General features: G+C 57.9%; 3 protein-coding genes across 5 annotated transcripts; all 3 read left to right on the plus strand.

The window, feature by feature from the left end:
* The first annotated feature begins 1,063 nt into the window (after positions 1-1,063).
* On the plus strand, positions 1,064-5,540 carry CCDC28B (coiled-coil domain containing 28B). 2 transcript variants are annotated; one of them, XM_034648424.1, is made up of 6 exons: positions 1,064-1,215; positions 2,456-2,646; positions 3,761-3,927; positions 4,046-4,236; positions 4,437-4,459; positions 5,340-5,540. In XM_034648424.1, exons 2-6 carry the CDS (start codon positions 2,483-2,485, stop codon positions 5,392-5,394), a joined length of 600 nt encoding a protein of 199 aa, XP_034504315.1. In that variant the 5' UTR covers positions 1,064-1,215; positions 2,456-2,482; the 3' UTR covers positions 5,395-5,540. The 2 variants fall into 2 exon arrangements, with proteins under 2 accessions (XP_034504315.1, XP_034504312.1); XM_034648421.1 differs by lacking the exon at positions 5,340-5,540 and having other exon boundaries at positions 4,437-4,843.
* Positions 5,541-5,708: 168 nt separating this feature from the next.
* On the plus strand, positions 5,709-8,539 carry IQCC (IQ motif containing C). 2 transcript variants are annotated; one of them, XM_034648403.1, is made up of 5 exons: positions 5,709-5,896; positions 6,319-6,462; positions 6,686-6,950; positions 7,181-7,299; positions 7,421-8,539. In XM_034648403.1, the coding sequence occupies exons 1-5, from the start codon at positions 5,855-5,857 to the stop codon at positions 8,240-8,242; spliced, it is 1,392 nt and encodes a 463-aa protein (XP_034504294.1). In that variant the 5' UTR covers positions 5,709-5,854; the 3' UTR covers positions 8,243-8,539. The 2 variants fall into 2 exon arrangements, with proteins under 2 accessions (XP_034504294.1, XP_034504300.1); XM_034648409.1 differs by having other exon boundaries at positions 6,686-6,857.
* Positions 8,540-8,684: 145 nt separating this feature from the next.
* On the plus strand, positions 8,685-13,500 carry DCDC2B (doublecortin domain containing 2B). Its single transcript, XM_034645153.1, is given in 10 exon segments — positions 8,685-9,286; positions 10,213-10,264; positions 10,710-10,786; positions 11,032-11,163; positions 11,478-11,624; positions 11,725-11,764; positions 12,312-12,534; positions 12,929-13,032; positions 13,286-13,334; positions 13,337-13,500. Coding segments are annotated over 10 exon segments (1,257 nt in total). The 5' UTR covers positions 8,685-9,017.
* The last annotated feature ends 102 nt before the right edge of the window (positions 13,501-13,602 follow it).

The following is a 13,602-nucleotide window of genomic DNA, read 5'->3' on the forward strand; positions in this document are numbered from 1 at the left end:
GTGCCCCTCTAGCAGCTGGAGAACAGCTTACTGGTTGTCCTCTCTGCCTTCGCAGACCCTTCCCTCCAGCCTCTGATTATTGAAAAAGTCCTGAATTAATGTCTCCCTTTCTCAAATAGTCTAGGTGCTAGGCGTTGGAAGCACCAGCACGGGTGCCTGTGGAAACAGAGCCCATCCCTCCCTAACTTATCTGGAGACCCAGGTGCCCGGAAGCTGCTCCTGCCCAGTGGGAGGGGAAGGGGGCCTGGGGTGCTGTGCATGTTGCCCTGGGGCAGTTACTTGAGACTCTAGGGCAGCCCGGCCAAGGATAAGCCTGTCTCCTGTTGCATCAGATGGTTCTCTGGGGACCTGAGCTGGGAGCCTCTGCCAGGTCTTTAAATAGCTGCTCCATTGATCTGGCCTCCCAGGCAGCAAGGACAGCACTGGGTCAGCCTCCGGGTGGCGCTCAGGTTTCCCTCCTGGGGGCTGGGGTCAAGCGCCAGGTAATCGCACAGATTTCCCTCTGACCTGATGCTCCCCACGCGTGTCTCTTAGACCTGGGGGTGGGGAGGGAGGAGGCTTGGTCCCATCACTTCATCAGGGGCTGAATATAGTCCCCACTGCTTACCAGCGAGGAGTGTCTGGGTATTGTAGGGTGAGTGGTATTACCCTCCAAAGACTGTAGTTTACTTTCAGCAAATGGGATGATGACAGTATCTTCCTGCAGGATTGTTACGAGAATAAAATGTACCTAACGGTGGACCTAGATTTCATAGGTGGTTGTCTTCTCTTACAGTTTGTTTCTGCTGCTGCTGTGTATAGGCTTATGTATATATATCTTGTACGCTTATTTATATCTTACATGCTTAAGTACATTTTCTGCCCCCATCCCTATCGCCCCACCCTGGCCTTCTGACAAAGCCACCACCATTTTGTAAGGGACTGTAACTTCTCCCCAAACTGATGGGAAAGTGAGTTTTTTAGATTGCCATCAGACAACCGACGTTAGTCACCTTAGCTCAGCTGGGGAGGTGGAGGCAAGGGAGAGGGACAGCCTGGTTAACCGTCGTAGGCTCCTCCCATCTTCTGCATCCCGACCGCTAAAGAAGGTCACTTTCTCTTTAAATGCAAATTACCTCCTGCCTGCTCTGCTTGCACCCGCTTGGTTCCCTAGGAGGAGAGCACTGAGGGCGGAGGGAACGGCACCGAAGCCTCACTCCTGACCGACACCTCCAGGTCAGTTGCCCCCTTCCAGGGTGTGTGTGGGGGGTGCAGAACATCACGGGTCTGACGCTCCATTTTGGATCCCGGCTCCCCAGCTGAGCGATCCGTTTGGCACGCAGCTTTGAAGACTGAGCATGGGAAATAGATCCCAGGTGGCCCCCAGCCATTCCTGGGGAGCAGGGGCTCCTGCTCCAATTCTTCTATCAAGTCCTTAATTGGGCCAAGCTGCTGCAACGCAAGACAGAGGGCGTGCTCTGGTCTCCCCTCCACCACACCCCCTTGGGGCCACCCAGCCAGGTGCCAATTTCAATGCTGATGCCCCCCGTGGTGCCACCATCACGGCGTGCAGACCCAGGCTGGGTGGCGGCAGCCTGGAGCGAGCAGCTTGGGAGAGCCCCTGGAAAGGGCCCCCAGGCCTCCACCGGGAGGACCTCAGCAGACCTGAGGCTTAGGGGGTGGAGCTGGCCTGGAGGCTGAGCGGTGCCAGCCACAGGCACAGCCATTGTTGGAGGCCCAGACGGCCGCTGCCCGACCACCCACCCCACGCTGGCCGCAGCTGAAGCAGAGCTGGGCCTTTCTGACCGGGGAGGGGGAAGCGGCAGGAAGCCCGTCCCTGAGAACTTCTGGGAGTTGCCTGCTGTTTGAGGTTGGGAGTGGGCGGAAGAGGATGGATGCCAGTGTCTGAGTGAGGGGGAGATCCCACAGCGAGCCCCATCACCCATCCTCTGATGGTGACTGCCTGACACTGAGGTCTTCCCAGGCGCCCCCACCTACACCTTGGTCACCTCCCTTGCTGATGGGCTTTGTCAGCATCTGCCTGGACAGCTGAATAAATAGAAGAGGACCGAGTTAAGACACTCCTAATCGGCCACTGGCTTCCTGCCGGCTCACATCCACGCTGCCTCCCCCTCCGTTTCCTCTGCCAGCTCCACCCCCTCAGCTCCTGGGACAGGAAATCCCAGCAGCAGCGGGACAACAGTGTCTGGTCCAGCCCTTTCAGGCAGGGGCCAGGTTTTCAGGCCAGGGCTGCAGGGCAGGTGGGGGACCTGGGGTGGGCCCTGGAAGGTCCTTCAAATACACATTCAAGAACCCAGCGGGAAGGTGCTGGCATCTGGCCCTGCCCATCCTGGACAGAGGAGGGGACCGAGGCCCTGGCAGTTGTGAGGGGACAGTGGGAAGGTCCCAGAGCCCTTCCTTGGCAGCTCTCAGGGGTGGCTGGGTGAAGTGAAGTTTTTGCCTCTCACTGTCTCAGCGGCACCTGAGGCCCAGCCGGCATCCGATGGAGGACAAGAAGAAGAAAAGGAGTCCCAAGCCCTGCCTGACCCAGCCAGCGCAGGCCCCGGGCACACTACGAAGGGTCCCTGTGCCCACCAGCCACAGCGGCTCTTTGGCCCTGGGACTCCCTCATTTGCCGTCCCCCAAGCAGCGGGCCAAGTTCAAGAGGTGGGTACAGAAGGAAAGCAGGGCAAGGAGGGAGGGACCCCAACTCTGGGCTGAGCCCTGTGGGAAGGAAGGTAAAGACAGCCGTGGCCTAAGCCCTAACTGAGCCTTAGCCTTAATAACAACGGACTCCTTCCCTGGGCTGCCTCTGCCGGCCGCTGAGAACTCGGAGAAGACTCAGCCCCAGTCTCTGCCCTCAGCTGCAGGGGAGAGGCTAGATGGGTGACTGGGATCTCACACCATGTTGATGCACCTCGGAGCGGGGAGTGGGCGATGCTGCCAGAAAGTGAGGCTGTAGGGCACACTGGAGAGACAGACAGACAGACCATGTCTAAGCTGAAGGACTTGCCTGACATAAGTACGGAAGGAAAATATTGCCTGGGAGGTTCCAAGAACCACAGGAGGTTGGTGGCCCTGGAGCGTCATGGAGCAGGAGATGGTAAGGGGAGACTCGGATGTACAATTTGAATTTTTGCTTAATTTTTCTTAGTGATTGGGGATTTGGATCCTACTGTACGTGTCCACGTTTGTTTCCCACAAAACACAAGGCGTTCCTTCTCCCATGACTGTGCCTCCCTGGGGCTTAGCGCGCTACCTGCCTGAGAGATCTGTCTGGGGATGGCCACACTGGGGTGTCGCTGAAGCTCAGGGCTGGAGCAAGAGCAGTAGGAAATGCAACAGGATGGGGGGGCAGGCTGAGAAGGGTCCTTCTGTGTCATTCTGGGGACAATGGAAAATTCAAAGTTTTGGAACAGAAGAGGAACTGAAGGAGATTTTTGGGAGAGGTAAGATGGCTGTCGTGGCAACAAGGAGTAACTATCCGCAGTGAGGACAAGTGATCCACCGGGGTCATGGGAGGAATGAGGGCAGGGCTGAGACAGGGACCCAAAAGCCCCCCTTAAGACCCGGGTCTGGCTATAAGGGTTTTCTGAAGAAAAAGACTTCCTTTGACCTCTTCTCCCTTCCCCTCCTCACTCACTCCCTTCCCTTCGCAGTCCTGGTGCCCAGGGCAGGGCCGGCTGGGAAGATGAGTTAGTGCCTAGACTGATGGCTTAAAAACCCTTCGGGTACCTGGCCGCCTGTGCCCTGTGACCATGCCCATGCCCCCCCTCCCCAGGGTAGGCAAGGAGAAATGCCGCCCCGTGCTGGCTGGAAGTGGGGGCGGCTCCGCAGGCACTCCCCTGCAGCATTCCTTTCTGACCGAGGTGACGGATGTCTATGAGATGGAGGGGGGACTGCTGAACCTGCTCAATGATTTTCACTCAGGCCGCCTGCAGGCCTTTGGTGAGTCCCCGGCTGGGCTGAGCGGGGGTGTGGCTGGGGCCGGAGGGCCTGGTGTCCCGGGCGGTGGCCGGGGCCAGCGTCCCAGGCTGCTCCCAGGGCTGAGACAGGTGTTGTCCAGGGAAGGAATGCTCCTTTGAGCAGCTGGAGCACGTGCGGGAGATGCAGGAGAAGTTGGCCCGGTTGCACTTCAGCCTGGACGTGTGTGGGGAGGAGGAGGAGGAGGAAGAGGAGGACGGGGTCACGGACGGGCTGCCTGAGGAGCAGAAGAAGACGATGGCGGACCGCAACCTGGACCAGCTGCTTAGCAATGTGGGTCAGGGCTGGGTGCGTGTGTTCCCGGGGACGCGAGGGGGTGGGGGAGGTACATGATCTAAGGCTATTCCGGGCCCCTGGGTGGAAAGCTGGGGGTGCATGGAGCCCCAACGCCCACCAGAAGATGGCTCACAGAGCATCTGGGGTTTGGCCTGGTGCCTCTCCTGACAGAAACCTCCTTTTCTCTCTCCTGACAGCTGGAAGATCTTAGTAATTCTATGTATCCTTTCCTATGTGTATGTGTGTCCACACTGCCCACAGACGAAATCCGTTTCCTTCTCCCCACCACCCTCCAGGAGTATTTATAATAAAACTAACATCTCTCCTTTCTGTCCTACTGAAGCAGAATTAGCCACAAACCGCCCCCATGCACATTTCTCCCGAATATCAGGAGAAAGACAGTTACAGGGAATGTGATTTCTTATGAAGATCCTTGCAAGTGAGGCCTCTGGCTGGCTCAGTCGGTAAAGCTTGGGACCCTTGATCTCTAGGGTTGTAAATTCGATCCCCGTGTTGGGTGTAGAGATTACTTAAAAATAAAACATTTTTAGTCACACTAGTGAAAAAAGTTTTTTTTTTTTTTTAAAGAGAGGGAGAGGGGGTGAACAGAGGGAGAGGGAGAGAATCTTAAGCAGGCTCCACACCCAGAGTGGAGCCCCCTGCAGGGCTCAATCTCACAACCCCGAGATCATGAGTCGCACCCTTAACTGACTAAGCCACCAGGCGCCCCCAAAATAAAATCTTTAGAAGAAAGAAAATCGTTGCAAGTATTTTAGCTGACACCAATCCACGGCAAAGCTTGTCTGGTGTCTTCCTACTCTTTCAACATTGAACAATTTTTGTCACTGATCTAGATTATCTCCCCATCTAGTCTCAGCCAGAAATAGTGCGGGTGCAAGTACCTGCAAGATCTAGACCAAAAGAGAAGGGAATTATCCACCTAGCAAGGAGGGCAGGTGTGGATTGCAACCTGGATCACGGATCACCCGAGTCCTCCGACCCCTCCCTTTTGTGCAACTGGAGAAACGAAGCCTCGCAGGTCGGGCAGACAGGGCAGGAAAGGCTGGGGTCTACAGCATCGCAATCCTTGACTGGCACAGACAGAAGCTGCACCTGGCCGAGAACGCCGAGCCCGAGGAGCAGTCCGCTGTGTAGGTGTCGGACCCAAGCCCAGACTGCCCCTCTCATTCCCTTCAAACTGTGACTTTTTACGGACTCGATCGGGTATTCCGCGGCCCCCCAGGTGCTATGCGGGAGGGGGGCACTGGATAGAATTAAACCAGAAAGGTTTAACTGGCTCCTCCGTGTGCTTCCTCCCCTCCTTGTGTCTCCACTCGCCGAAGGCCCCAGGTCCCGGCCTCCGGAGAGGCACCCCTGCGCGACACAGTGGTTTGGGTGGTTCCGCTCCGCGTGGCGGGAGGAAGGGGGAAAGGGACTGGAATTCCCAGCGCGGCTCTGGGAGTGGGAATTGGGAGCAGGCGACCCAACTCTGGCTGCCGCCGCCGCCGGAAAAACACGGTTGCCATGGAGACGACAGGGGCGGGGCCTGCACGCGGCGCGGACTAGTGACGCAACTGGCAGGCACCCCGGCTGCAGCCGGTCTGTTGGCGCCGGGATGGAGCGGGAGCGGTTGATTCGGAGGGTGTCGGTGCTGCAGGTGCGGACCCGGCGGGGGGTGCACGATTCCCACCATGGGATCTCGGATTGTGACCTTCGAACGAGATGAAGCTACCACGTTCGGTCACCTACCCTCATGCCCGCCTCTGGAGTTACCGACCCACCCCCACCGCCCTGAAGAATGCTGGGACCCCACGGACCCCCACCGGCCTTCCACTCCCACCATACGCTCCTGCGGGATCCAGGAACTGTCGGGAAGGGCCTTAAGTTCAAGAAGGGGACCCAGTCCGGCATCCTCCCTTGAACCACCGGAGACTGGCCTGACGTACAGCGTCATCACCTACTCTTTATCCGCGGCCAGAACCCGTCTGAGTCACTGGGACGATCTCTCCAGGAAAATCCCCCCAATGCCCCCACTTTTGCAGTGATAAGCATTTTCTTTCCCCCTTATTCTCCACGCAGGCCTGCGTCCGAGGCTTCTTGGTCCGACGCCACTTCCAGAGTCTGCGAGCTGAGTATGAGGCTATTGTACGAGAAATCGAGAGTGATCTGGGCACGCTTCAGTGGACAGAGGGCTGGATTCCCAGGCCCCAGTTTCTCCCAGAGGTAGTAGACACCCCAGTGGAAGAAGGGAGGGGTAGGAGGGACCTGGGCAGGGGATTCAAGGAAATGGCAGAATCCACCCTTCCTGTTGACAAGCTTTTCTCAGTGGAAGATACTGCACTCCTCACATTCGGATCCTTAATCCTTACCACCTTGTATGCTAAATCTTGGCATCCAGATATCTGGAAGGTTTACCTGTGAGGTTCTCATACTTCTCATTTCTCAGAAGGCAAAATCCCATCGGACCCGGAAATCCCAAGGGAGGGCACCAGATCCAGAGCAGGAACTGCGGAGCCGCTTCCCATGTAAAGAACATGAGAGAGAAGCTGTCTTGGAGGAGCTGATGCTGAAGAAGTCAGGAGAGAGCTCCGCAAACTCAGGAAGTCTTCCCTGCAGAGGTGACAGCCCCTGGCTTCGGGATGAGCACAGCAGGACAGCCAGGAGTCCCAGCCAAGGGGAGACCAGAGATAAGTCAAGGATGGAAAACCCAGGTACCTGTGTGCCTAGATTCAGGGCAAGCCCCTGACCCGCTCTGGGCCTCAGTTTTCCCATCTGAAAAGTGAAAGGCTTGTGCTCCATAAGCTGCATCCCTCTCTTTCTTCCCAATGCCTGGTTAAGGGCAGTTTGTGAGTGGGCATGGGCAGGGTGCTAGGGCTTAATGGTAGCCAGTGCCCAGTGTGTACTCCTAAAGCCTTCTCCATTTTTCTTTCCTCCTCCGCAGAAGCTGCAGGTCCAGGACTGCCCTGCAGCCAGACTGAGCTCCAGGAGCTCCAGTACCACCACAACCACTTGGCCATGGAACTGCTCTGGCTACAACAGGCCATCAACAGCCGTAAGGAGGTAGGCATTCCCTTGGAGCCCTGCCTGCACATTTAGGGCCAAGGGTAGGGGTTAGGGGAAAGCCTCCTGCTCTGTGCTCAAGCAGTCCTGCCTGGTACAGTGTCTTTCTCTTCCCCAACAGTACTTAATTCTCAAACACACACTGACATCCCCGGAGGCCAACCAGCCCAGAGACAAGCCCAGCGTGTGCCCAGACTACAGGGCACAGACCTGTGAGAGGGCTAGGTCGCAAACAAGCCCGCCACCGAAAAACCAGTCCTACAGAGACAGGACCACTAGAGAGCCGGACCACGTGGGTGACTGCTGGAGGCTCAAATCACCACCCCACAAGACCCCGGAAAGACTGGCCACTGCAGATAAAACCACTGCTGGGGTCAAGTACAGGGACCCATGCTACAGGAGGGCCAGGCCACAGCTGCCCACACCATCAGGTAACCAGGCCTTAGAGAACAGGTTCACCAGAGACCCAGACTGTGGCGAACAGACCTTTGGACGGACCTGCCCGCAGCTGACGACTGTCCTGGACAACTGCACCCCCCAAGGCCTCAAACCTAGGAGCTACTGTTCTGAAAAGGCCAGGACCTGGGTGCCCACACTCTGTGAAGACCCAGAGATTGAGGACAAATCTCCCAGGAGGCCAGAACACAGAAAGCCTGATTGCCAAAGAGCTAGGCCACGGAAGCTGGACTTCTCAAAGGACCATCGCATCTGGGATGAGACCTCGGCAGAGCATGGTGGCCAGGATCTCTGGGAGACTAAACCACCTAAGGGCCAGCTCCTTAGTGAGAAAAGCTCCAATGAACCTAGCCATGAGGAAGGGAAAAACCAGAGGACTGTACCATGGCGATCCAGGCCACCTGAAAAACCGTCTTTGACGGGGTCAGCCCACATGGGAGAGGAGCACTGGAGGGGCAGGCCATGGAAAACAGGACCACCAGGCTAGGCCCTGGGGAGCCAGGGGAAGCCCAGGTTCCAAAGAGGGATGCTATGAAAGGGTGATGAGGGAGGCAGGGCCTCATCCTTGCTCCCTGGTACCAGCTCTACCCCCTGCCCTTGGCCGTTGGTGGCTAACAGGGCCAAGAGAAGCTGGAGCAGAGCTGCCACCAGTATAGGGAGGGGAGGGAGAAGGACATTCTTTCATCCTCTGCCTGTGGCTTCATCCAAATTTTGGGACAGGGAGTTACCTGGGGAAAGTAACGGAGAGCCTAATGGAGAATAAAGGTTTTTCACGGATTCTGTACCGGTTGCATTCTGCCTCTGTTCAGGACAGACATTGGGCCCTCTGTGCCTTTCCTGCTGGCACGCGGCATCTTCCCCACGGCTGGCTGGGAGCCACAGTCCGGGGGCAGATGGGCCATCCATGGGAACAGTCCCCAAAGCCGGTCCTCCTTTGAGCTCAGCCCTTGGGCTTCAGAGTAGCGGGGAGCCTCTGAGGCGTCTTCCCTAGCTGGTATTGGAACATCTGTGTTTCGGGGTGATCTCCACCACTGCCTCTCTCACGGAGCCCCAGGGTCTTCCTTCCAGTATAGTGATCAGACCCGCCCAACTCTCTCGAGGCCCCACCAAGGGCCGGCTGGATGAGACGCTGAAGGCAGACGCGCTCCTGCAGTCTCTCCGCGCCTTCCTGGGTGACGGGGCAGGACTCCACTTCTGATTGGCACTGCTCCCAGCCTGCCTTGGCTGCCTGGCAACAGTTCTGCGTCTCTCGCTGAGGACACATGATGGCTGGTGGTGGCAATCCAGCAGCCAAGAGGGTGGTGGTATACCGGAACGGGGACCCCTTCTCCCCAGGCCGCCAGCTGGTGGTGAGCCAACGCCGCTTTCCCACCCTGGACGCCTTGCTCCATGAGGTGACCTCGACTGTGCAGGCCCCAGTGGCTGTGCGGGCCCTCTATACTTGTGGTGGCCACCCTGTCACTGACCTGGCTGACCTGCAGAACGGAGGGCAGTATGTGGCTGCTGGCTTCGAAAGATTCCGCAAGCTGCAGTGAGTGGGCCGGGGCTGGTTACAGCCTTGGGAGGGCGGTCACTGCAAGAGCAATCGTGTTCGTGTTCAGGGCTTATGTGTATGCGCAGGCACTGGGTACGTTCTCTTCTGGAATACAGTGGCCCTACGCAGGGGGGCGCTCTGCTCCCCTTTCTTTAGAATGGGAAATCAAGACAGGCTGAGTCACCTGCCTCAGAGTACGCAAGTTACAAAGAGCGAAGCCACAGCTCTAGGCGAAGTAGGACACTGATGTTTATGCTGTCAGAACCAGGCTGCGAGAACATTCTCCTGCAGGTGGAGCCCCTTTCTCCAAAGGCTTTTCTTGATTGGGTCCTCTATCACCAAAGGCTAAATCCATCCATTGCTTCCTCCCTGCTGTAATTAGGCATCCTGGGCTCTCCACGGGCTGGGGTCATCCCCTTTGCAGGGTGGGGCCATGCCTTCCAAGATGGGAGAAGAATTTTGAGTGTCTGAGCTTCCAACTCAGATCTGGCTCCCAGGTGCTACTCAGCTGTCCCCTGGGGTTGCTTACAGTAGCATAAGGAGCAAGGGGTGGGAAGCCAGACAGACTTAGAATCTGGGCTCCATCACTTACTTCCGTATTACTGTAGGTGAGTCACGTAACTTTCTCTGTCTCACAGAAAATGAGACAAAACCTTGTGAATGAGAAAATTTCTGAGATACAGTATGATGCTTAATGAACTAGTTTCTCTTGACCTTTAATCTTAACGGTTTGTGTCTGAGACGCCAGTCAGCCTGACGCAGGGCCCTAAGGACCAGCATCTGTTTCTGGACAGATGTTTTGAGAGTATCCCAGTGGGAATGGATACCTGGTAAGCTGAGCCCTAGACCCTCACTCTGGCAGCCACCAGGGTGTTGAGGTCCCAGGCTCCCCAAGATGGCCTATGACCCATCTGTCCTTTCAGGTATTTACCCCCTGGACGGAAGGATCCAGGTGGAAAGGGCAGCAGACTACGAGTGAGTCCTGGGGGACGCTGGCCTCCAGCCCTCTGTCTTCTCACCCCTCTTGGGATTGCCCCCGATTTGGCCTGGGAAGTCAGGGGCTCTAGAAATAACAGGATCTGTCAGGTCCATGGGGGACACACCCTACATCCACTCTGGAGCCAGCTGCTACCCTTCCTTGGGTACAGGATTTTAAGACTATCCCTTGCTCCTCGCCCAGCCTTTTACTTTATCTCCAGGCTGTGGTCCCCAAAAGAGAGAGGAAGTTGTAAAACATATGGGGGCAAGGGGATGGTTGGAATGTGACTTCGGGGAGGTAGAAGGTTCCTTTGGTGAAAGGTGTGACCCATCCCATCCCTCCCTGCCCCCTCCTTCACTCACCCTACCTGCCTTGGACTGACCCACCCCTAGCCAAAGGCCTCAACTCTCTCTTGATCTGAGGGCCTGACTTGGGTTTCAGGATCCTCCAGTGACTCACTACCCAGGTGACAGGACCCTTGGAGCGCGACCACCTGCAGGTTCCCCCTGCTATATCCAGTGAGTGCCAATGAGGGGGAGCAAAAACACAGATTTTGTTTCAGCGAGACCAAGAAATTGTGGGTGGGTTTGTTCCTGGAGCCCTTGGTCACTGGTGGGGATACAGAAAATCCCAACATGCCTGATGGGTGAAAACGGACCAATGCCCCGGTTCTCAGACCACCTTCCGGCTGTGCTGCCCTTCTTCCTCCATGTGTGGGGCGTTCTGGGGACCCTTCTCCTTACCTGACTGCTCTTTGTCCCAGTGTGTTCAGGAACGGGGACCTGGTAAGTCCCCCATTTAGCCTGAAGCTGTCCCAGGCTGCTGGCGAGGACTGGGAAACCGTGTTGAAGCTCCTGACTGAGCAGGCCGGACTGCAGGCCGGGGCTGTGTGCAAGTGAGTGTGGGCTCCAGGGAGACCCACCAGGCCCCAGAGGGAGCCCCCCTTGCTGATTGGGGCTGTCCTTGCGGACGACATGGCGAAAGGAAAGCACATTTCCCCAAACAGGACTTCCTTCTATGCCCCAAGGAGAGGCCCCTCCAGCTGAGCCCCTGGAGCCGGGGCAGAGCCGAGGTGACTGGCCCATGTGCCCAGAGGGTCGGTGGCCAACGGGTACCTCGGAATAGCCGCACCCACCCCGTCCCAGTCTGCCGAGTATGAAGAGGCATCTTGTCCACCGGCCTTTATACTCACCTACCTCTCTCTCCCAGACTCTGCACCCTGGAGGGGCTCCCACTGGCAGCAAGAGAGGCGCTGGTGAATGGCCATTATTATGTGGCGGTCGGAGAGGAGGAGTTCAAGGCCCTCCCCTATCTGGAGCTGCTGGTGCCTAGCCCCTCGCTGCGCAGGGGCTGCCGGTATGACCGTGTGAGGTGGCGGGGCAGCAGGCCAGAGCAGAGGAAGCCACCCTGACCCCCTGCCTGCTCCGGCTACTATAAACCTTTTCTTTCATTGCAGGCAACCCCCAAACCCAAAGTCGAAGCCCCGCAAGCCATGGGTAGGTGACGGGGAGGCCATGGGAGGCAGGAAAGGAGGGGGTGACTGGTTGACCTCTCCTCCAGCTCAGGCTCTCACATCACACTGCATCCTCATGTGGAACAGAGGTTACCATTCCCATTTTCCAGAGGAGACACTCGGGTTCACAGGAGTGAAGTCAGTTGTCTAGGGTGACACAGTTCTTGAGTGGCAAGGGCCAGACCAGAAGCTGGTGTAAAAGGCAGCTCAGCTCGGCTCTATGAAGACTGGAGGCCTCTGAGTTGCCGGAGCTGATGCCTTCCTGCTGGGCGGGCCGCTGGGAGAGAGAAGTGGCCTCCCTGGCATAGTGGGGTCCAGCTCCCCGGCTGATCCCAGGCCTGAGCCCTCCCAAGAGATGAGCCCGTGAGCGCTGGGTGGGAAGTCGGGAGACACGGCCTGGCTTCATTGGGCCTCCTGAGTGCCAGGCACCAGCAGCTCTGTCCCTGGATAAGGCAGCCTGAAGGGAAGAGGGAGCTGGGGGGAGGATGCAGGCTGTGAAGACGGACGGCATCTCTCCCAAACTCCCACAGGCCCCAAGGGCGTGCAAGCTTGGCCTGAGGGGAGAGAAGGCAAGAACCATCATCACCCACAGCCCAAGCCCAGTATCCCCTCCACGGGCCCAGGGCCACAGGGCTCAGGCACCTCAGACCTCTCCGGAGGAGCCCAGCCCCATTGAGCCATCTCCTTTTTAGGCCAGACCCCAGCAGGCCACTCAGCCAAGCAGCAGGCTACCCACGCTCTCATTTCCATCAGGTGAGGGGACCCTAGGCCCTTCGCACCCACCCTCGGACGGTGACACAGAATGGTCCCTGCTGTTGCGGGAGAGGTCCGTGGGGGCAGAATGCCCGGGGTACAGAGCTGGCCTTGATGTCAGCACAGATCTTTCCCGCTGCCCCATGTGCACACGCAGTCCCTGGCTGCTTCGCAGGGAGCTGGCAATATGAAACGAGGCACAAGGAAACTTCAGGGGTGGGATTTGGAAGGGATGGGGGCCAATGGCCTGCCTCAGAGCTACCCTGCCAGTCTCCAAGGTAGTGGGGAGCACGGAGCAAGACTCAGGGGAAGGGAAGGGCCTGGGAGAGAAGGGCAAGGGAAAGGCTCAGGACTCCTCGGCCTGGGCATCCGCCGACACTGCCTCCCTCATCAGGAGTCAAGGGAGTATATGAGGCTCCCTACCCGAGGAAGGAGACAGCAGGGGCCCAGGAAGTGGCAGATGACGAAGACACCTACACGGAGGAACCCTTGGATCAGGTGGGCGGGGGCTGGAAGCAGTATGTTGCTTCGGGAGCTCTGAGCTCGAATGGCAGCCCGGGGTCCCAGGAGAGCTCCCCCTTGGGACTGTGAGATCTAACTCTCCAAGCCCGACCTCCTACCTTGTTAAAGGAGAGAGCAGATCCGAATTTGTAAAGTCTCTTCCTCTCTGGGGGTCGGAAACTTCAGCTGAGGGCTGGAGGCGACAGGGGATGCTAATGCTCCGTTCCCTATGGCCTTCCGCCTCCTCCAGAGGGCAGCACAGGCGGTGGACGAGGCCCTGCGCCTGGCAAAGCAGCCTGGGCTGGCGCGGCAGTCTCAGCCTCAACCCCATCTCTGCCATCTCGGGAGCCAGCAGCTCCAGCCAGGAACTGGGGCGGCCACTCTGTAGCCACCTTTAATCCTCTTCTCCAGCAGTCTGCTCCAGGGGACCCAGCGCCTCCCCTGGGCTCACAGGATACCCTGTAGCCCCCTCAGCCCCGGCCCACTCTTCTGCTCCTAAACCCACAGCCCCATCTTCTTTTCCTTCTGAGCCAAGCAGCCCTAGCCATGGAGGCCAGGTTCCTAAGG

Source organism: Ailuropoda melanoleuca, chromosome 2 (assembly GCF_002007445.2).
Source record: "Ailuropoda melanoleuca isolate Jingjing chromosome 2, ASM200744v2, whole genome shotgun sequence".
NCBI classification, from domain to species: domain Eukaryota; kingdom Metazoa; phylum Chordata; class Mammalia; order Carnivora; family Ursidae; genus Ailuropoda; species Ailuropoda melanoleuca.

What these genes read in the sequence shown, in the direction of transcription:
- IQCC (XM_034648403.1), top strand. Translation starts at nt 5,855, where the DNA reads ATGGAGCGGGAGCGGTTGATTCGGAGGGTGTCGGTGCTGCAG. An exon ending in GGAGGGTGTCGGTGCTGCAG is followed by an intron (nt 5,897 to 6,318) that starts GTGCGGACCCGG and finishes TTCTCCACGCAG; the next exon opens with GCCTGCGTCCGAGGCTTCTT. An exon ending in GTCAAGGATGGAAAACCCAG is followed by an intron (nt 6,951 to 7,180) that starts GTACCTGTGTGC and finishes CCTCCTCCGCAG; the next exon opens with AAGCTGCAGGTCCAGGACTG.
- CCDC28B (XM_034648421.1), top strand. Translation starts at nt 2,483, where the DNA reads ATGGAGGACAAGAAGAAGAAAAGGAGTCCCAAGCCCTGCCTGACCCAG. An exon ending in CAGCGGGCCAAGTTCAAGAG is followed by an intron (nt 2,647 to 3,760) that starts GTGGGTACAGAA and finishes CCCCCTCCCCAG; the next exon opens with GGTAGGCAAGGAGAAATGCC. An exon ending in AGGCCGCCTGCAGGCCTTTG is followed by an intron (nt 3,928 to 4,045) that starts GTGAGTCCCCGG and finishes GGTGTTGTCCAG; the next exon opens with GGAAGGAATGCTCCTTTGAG.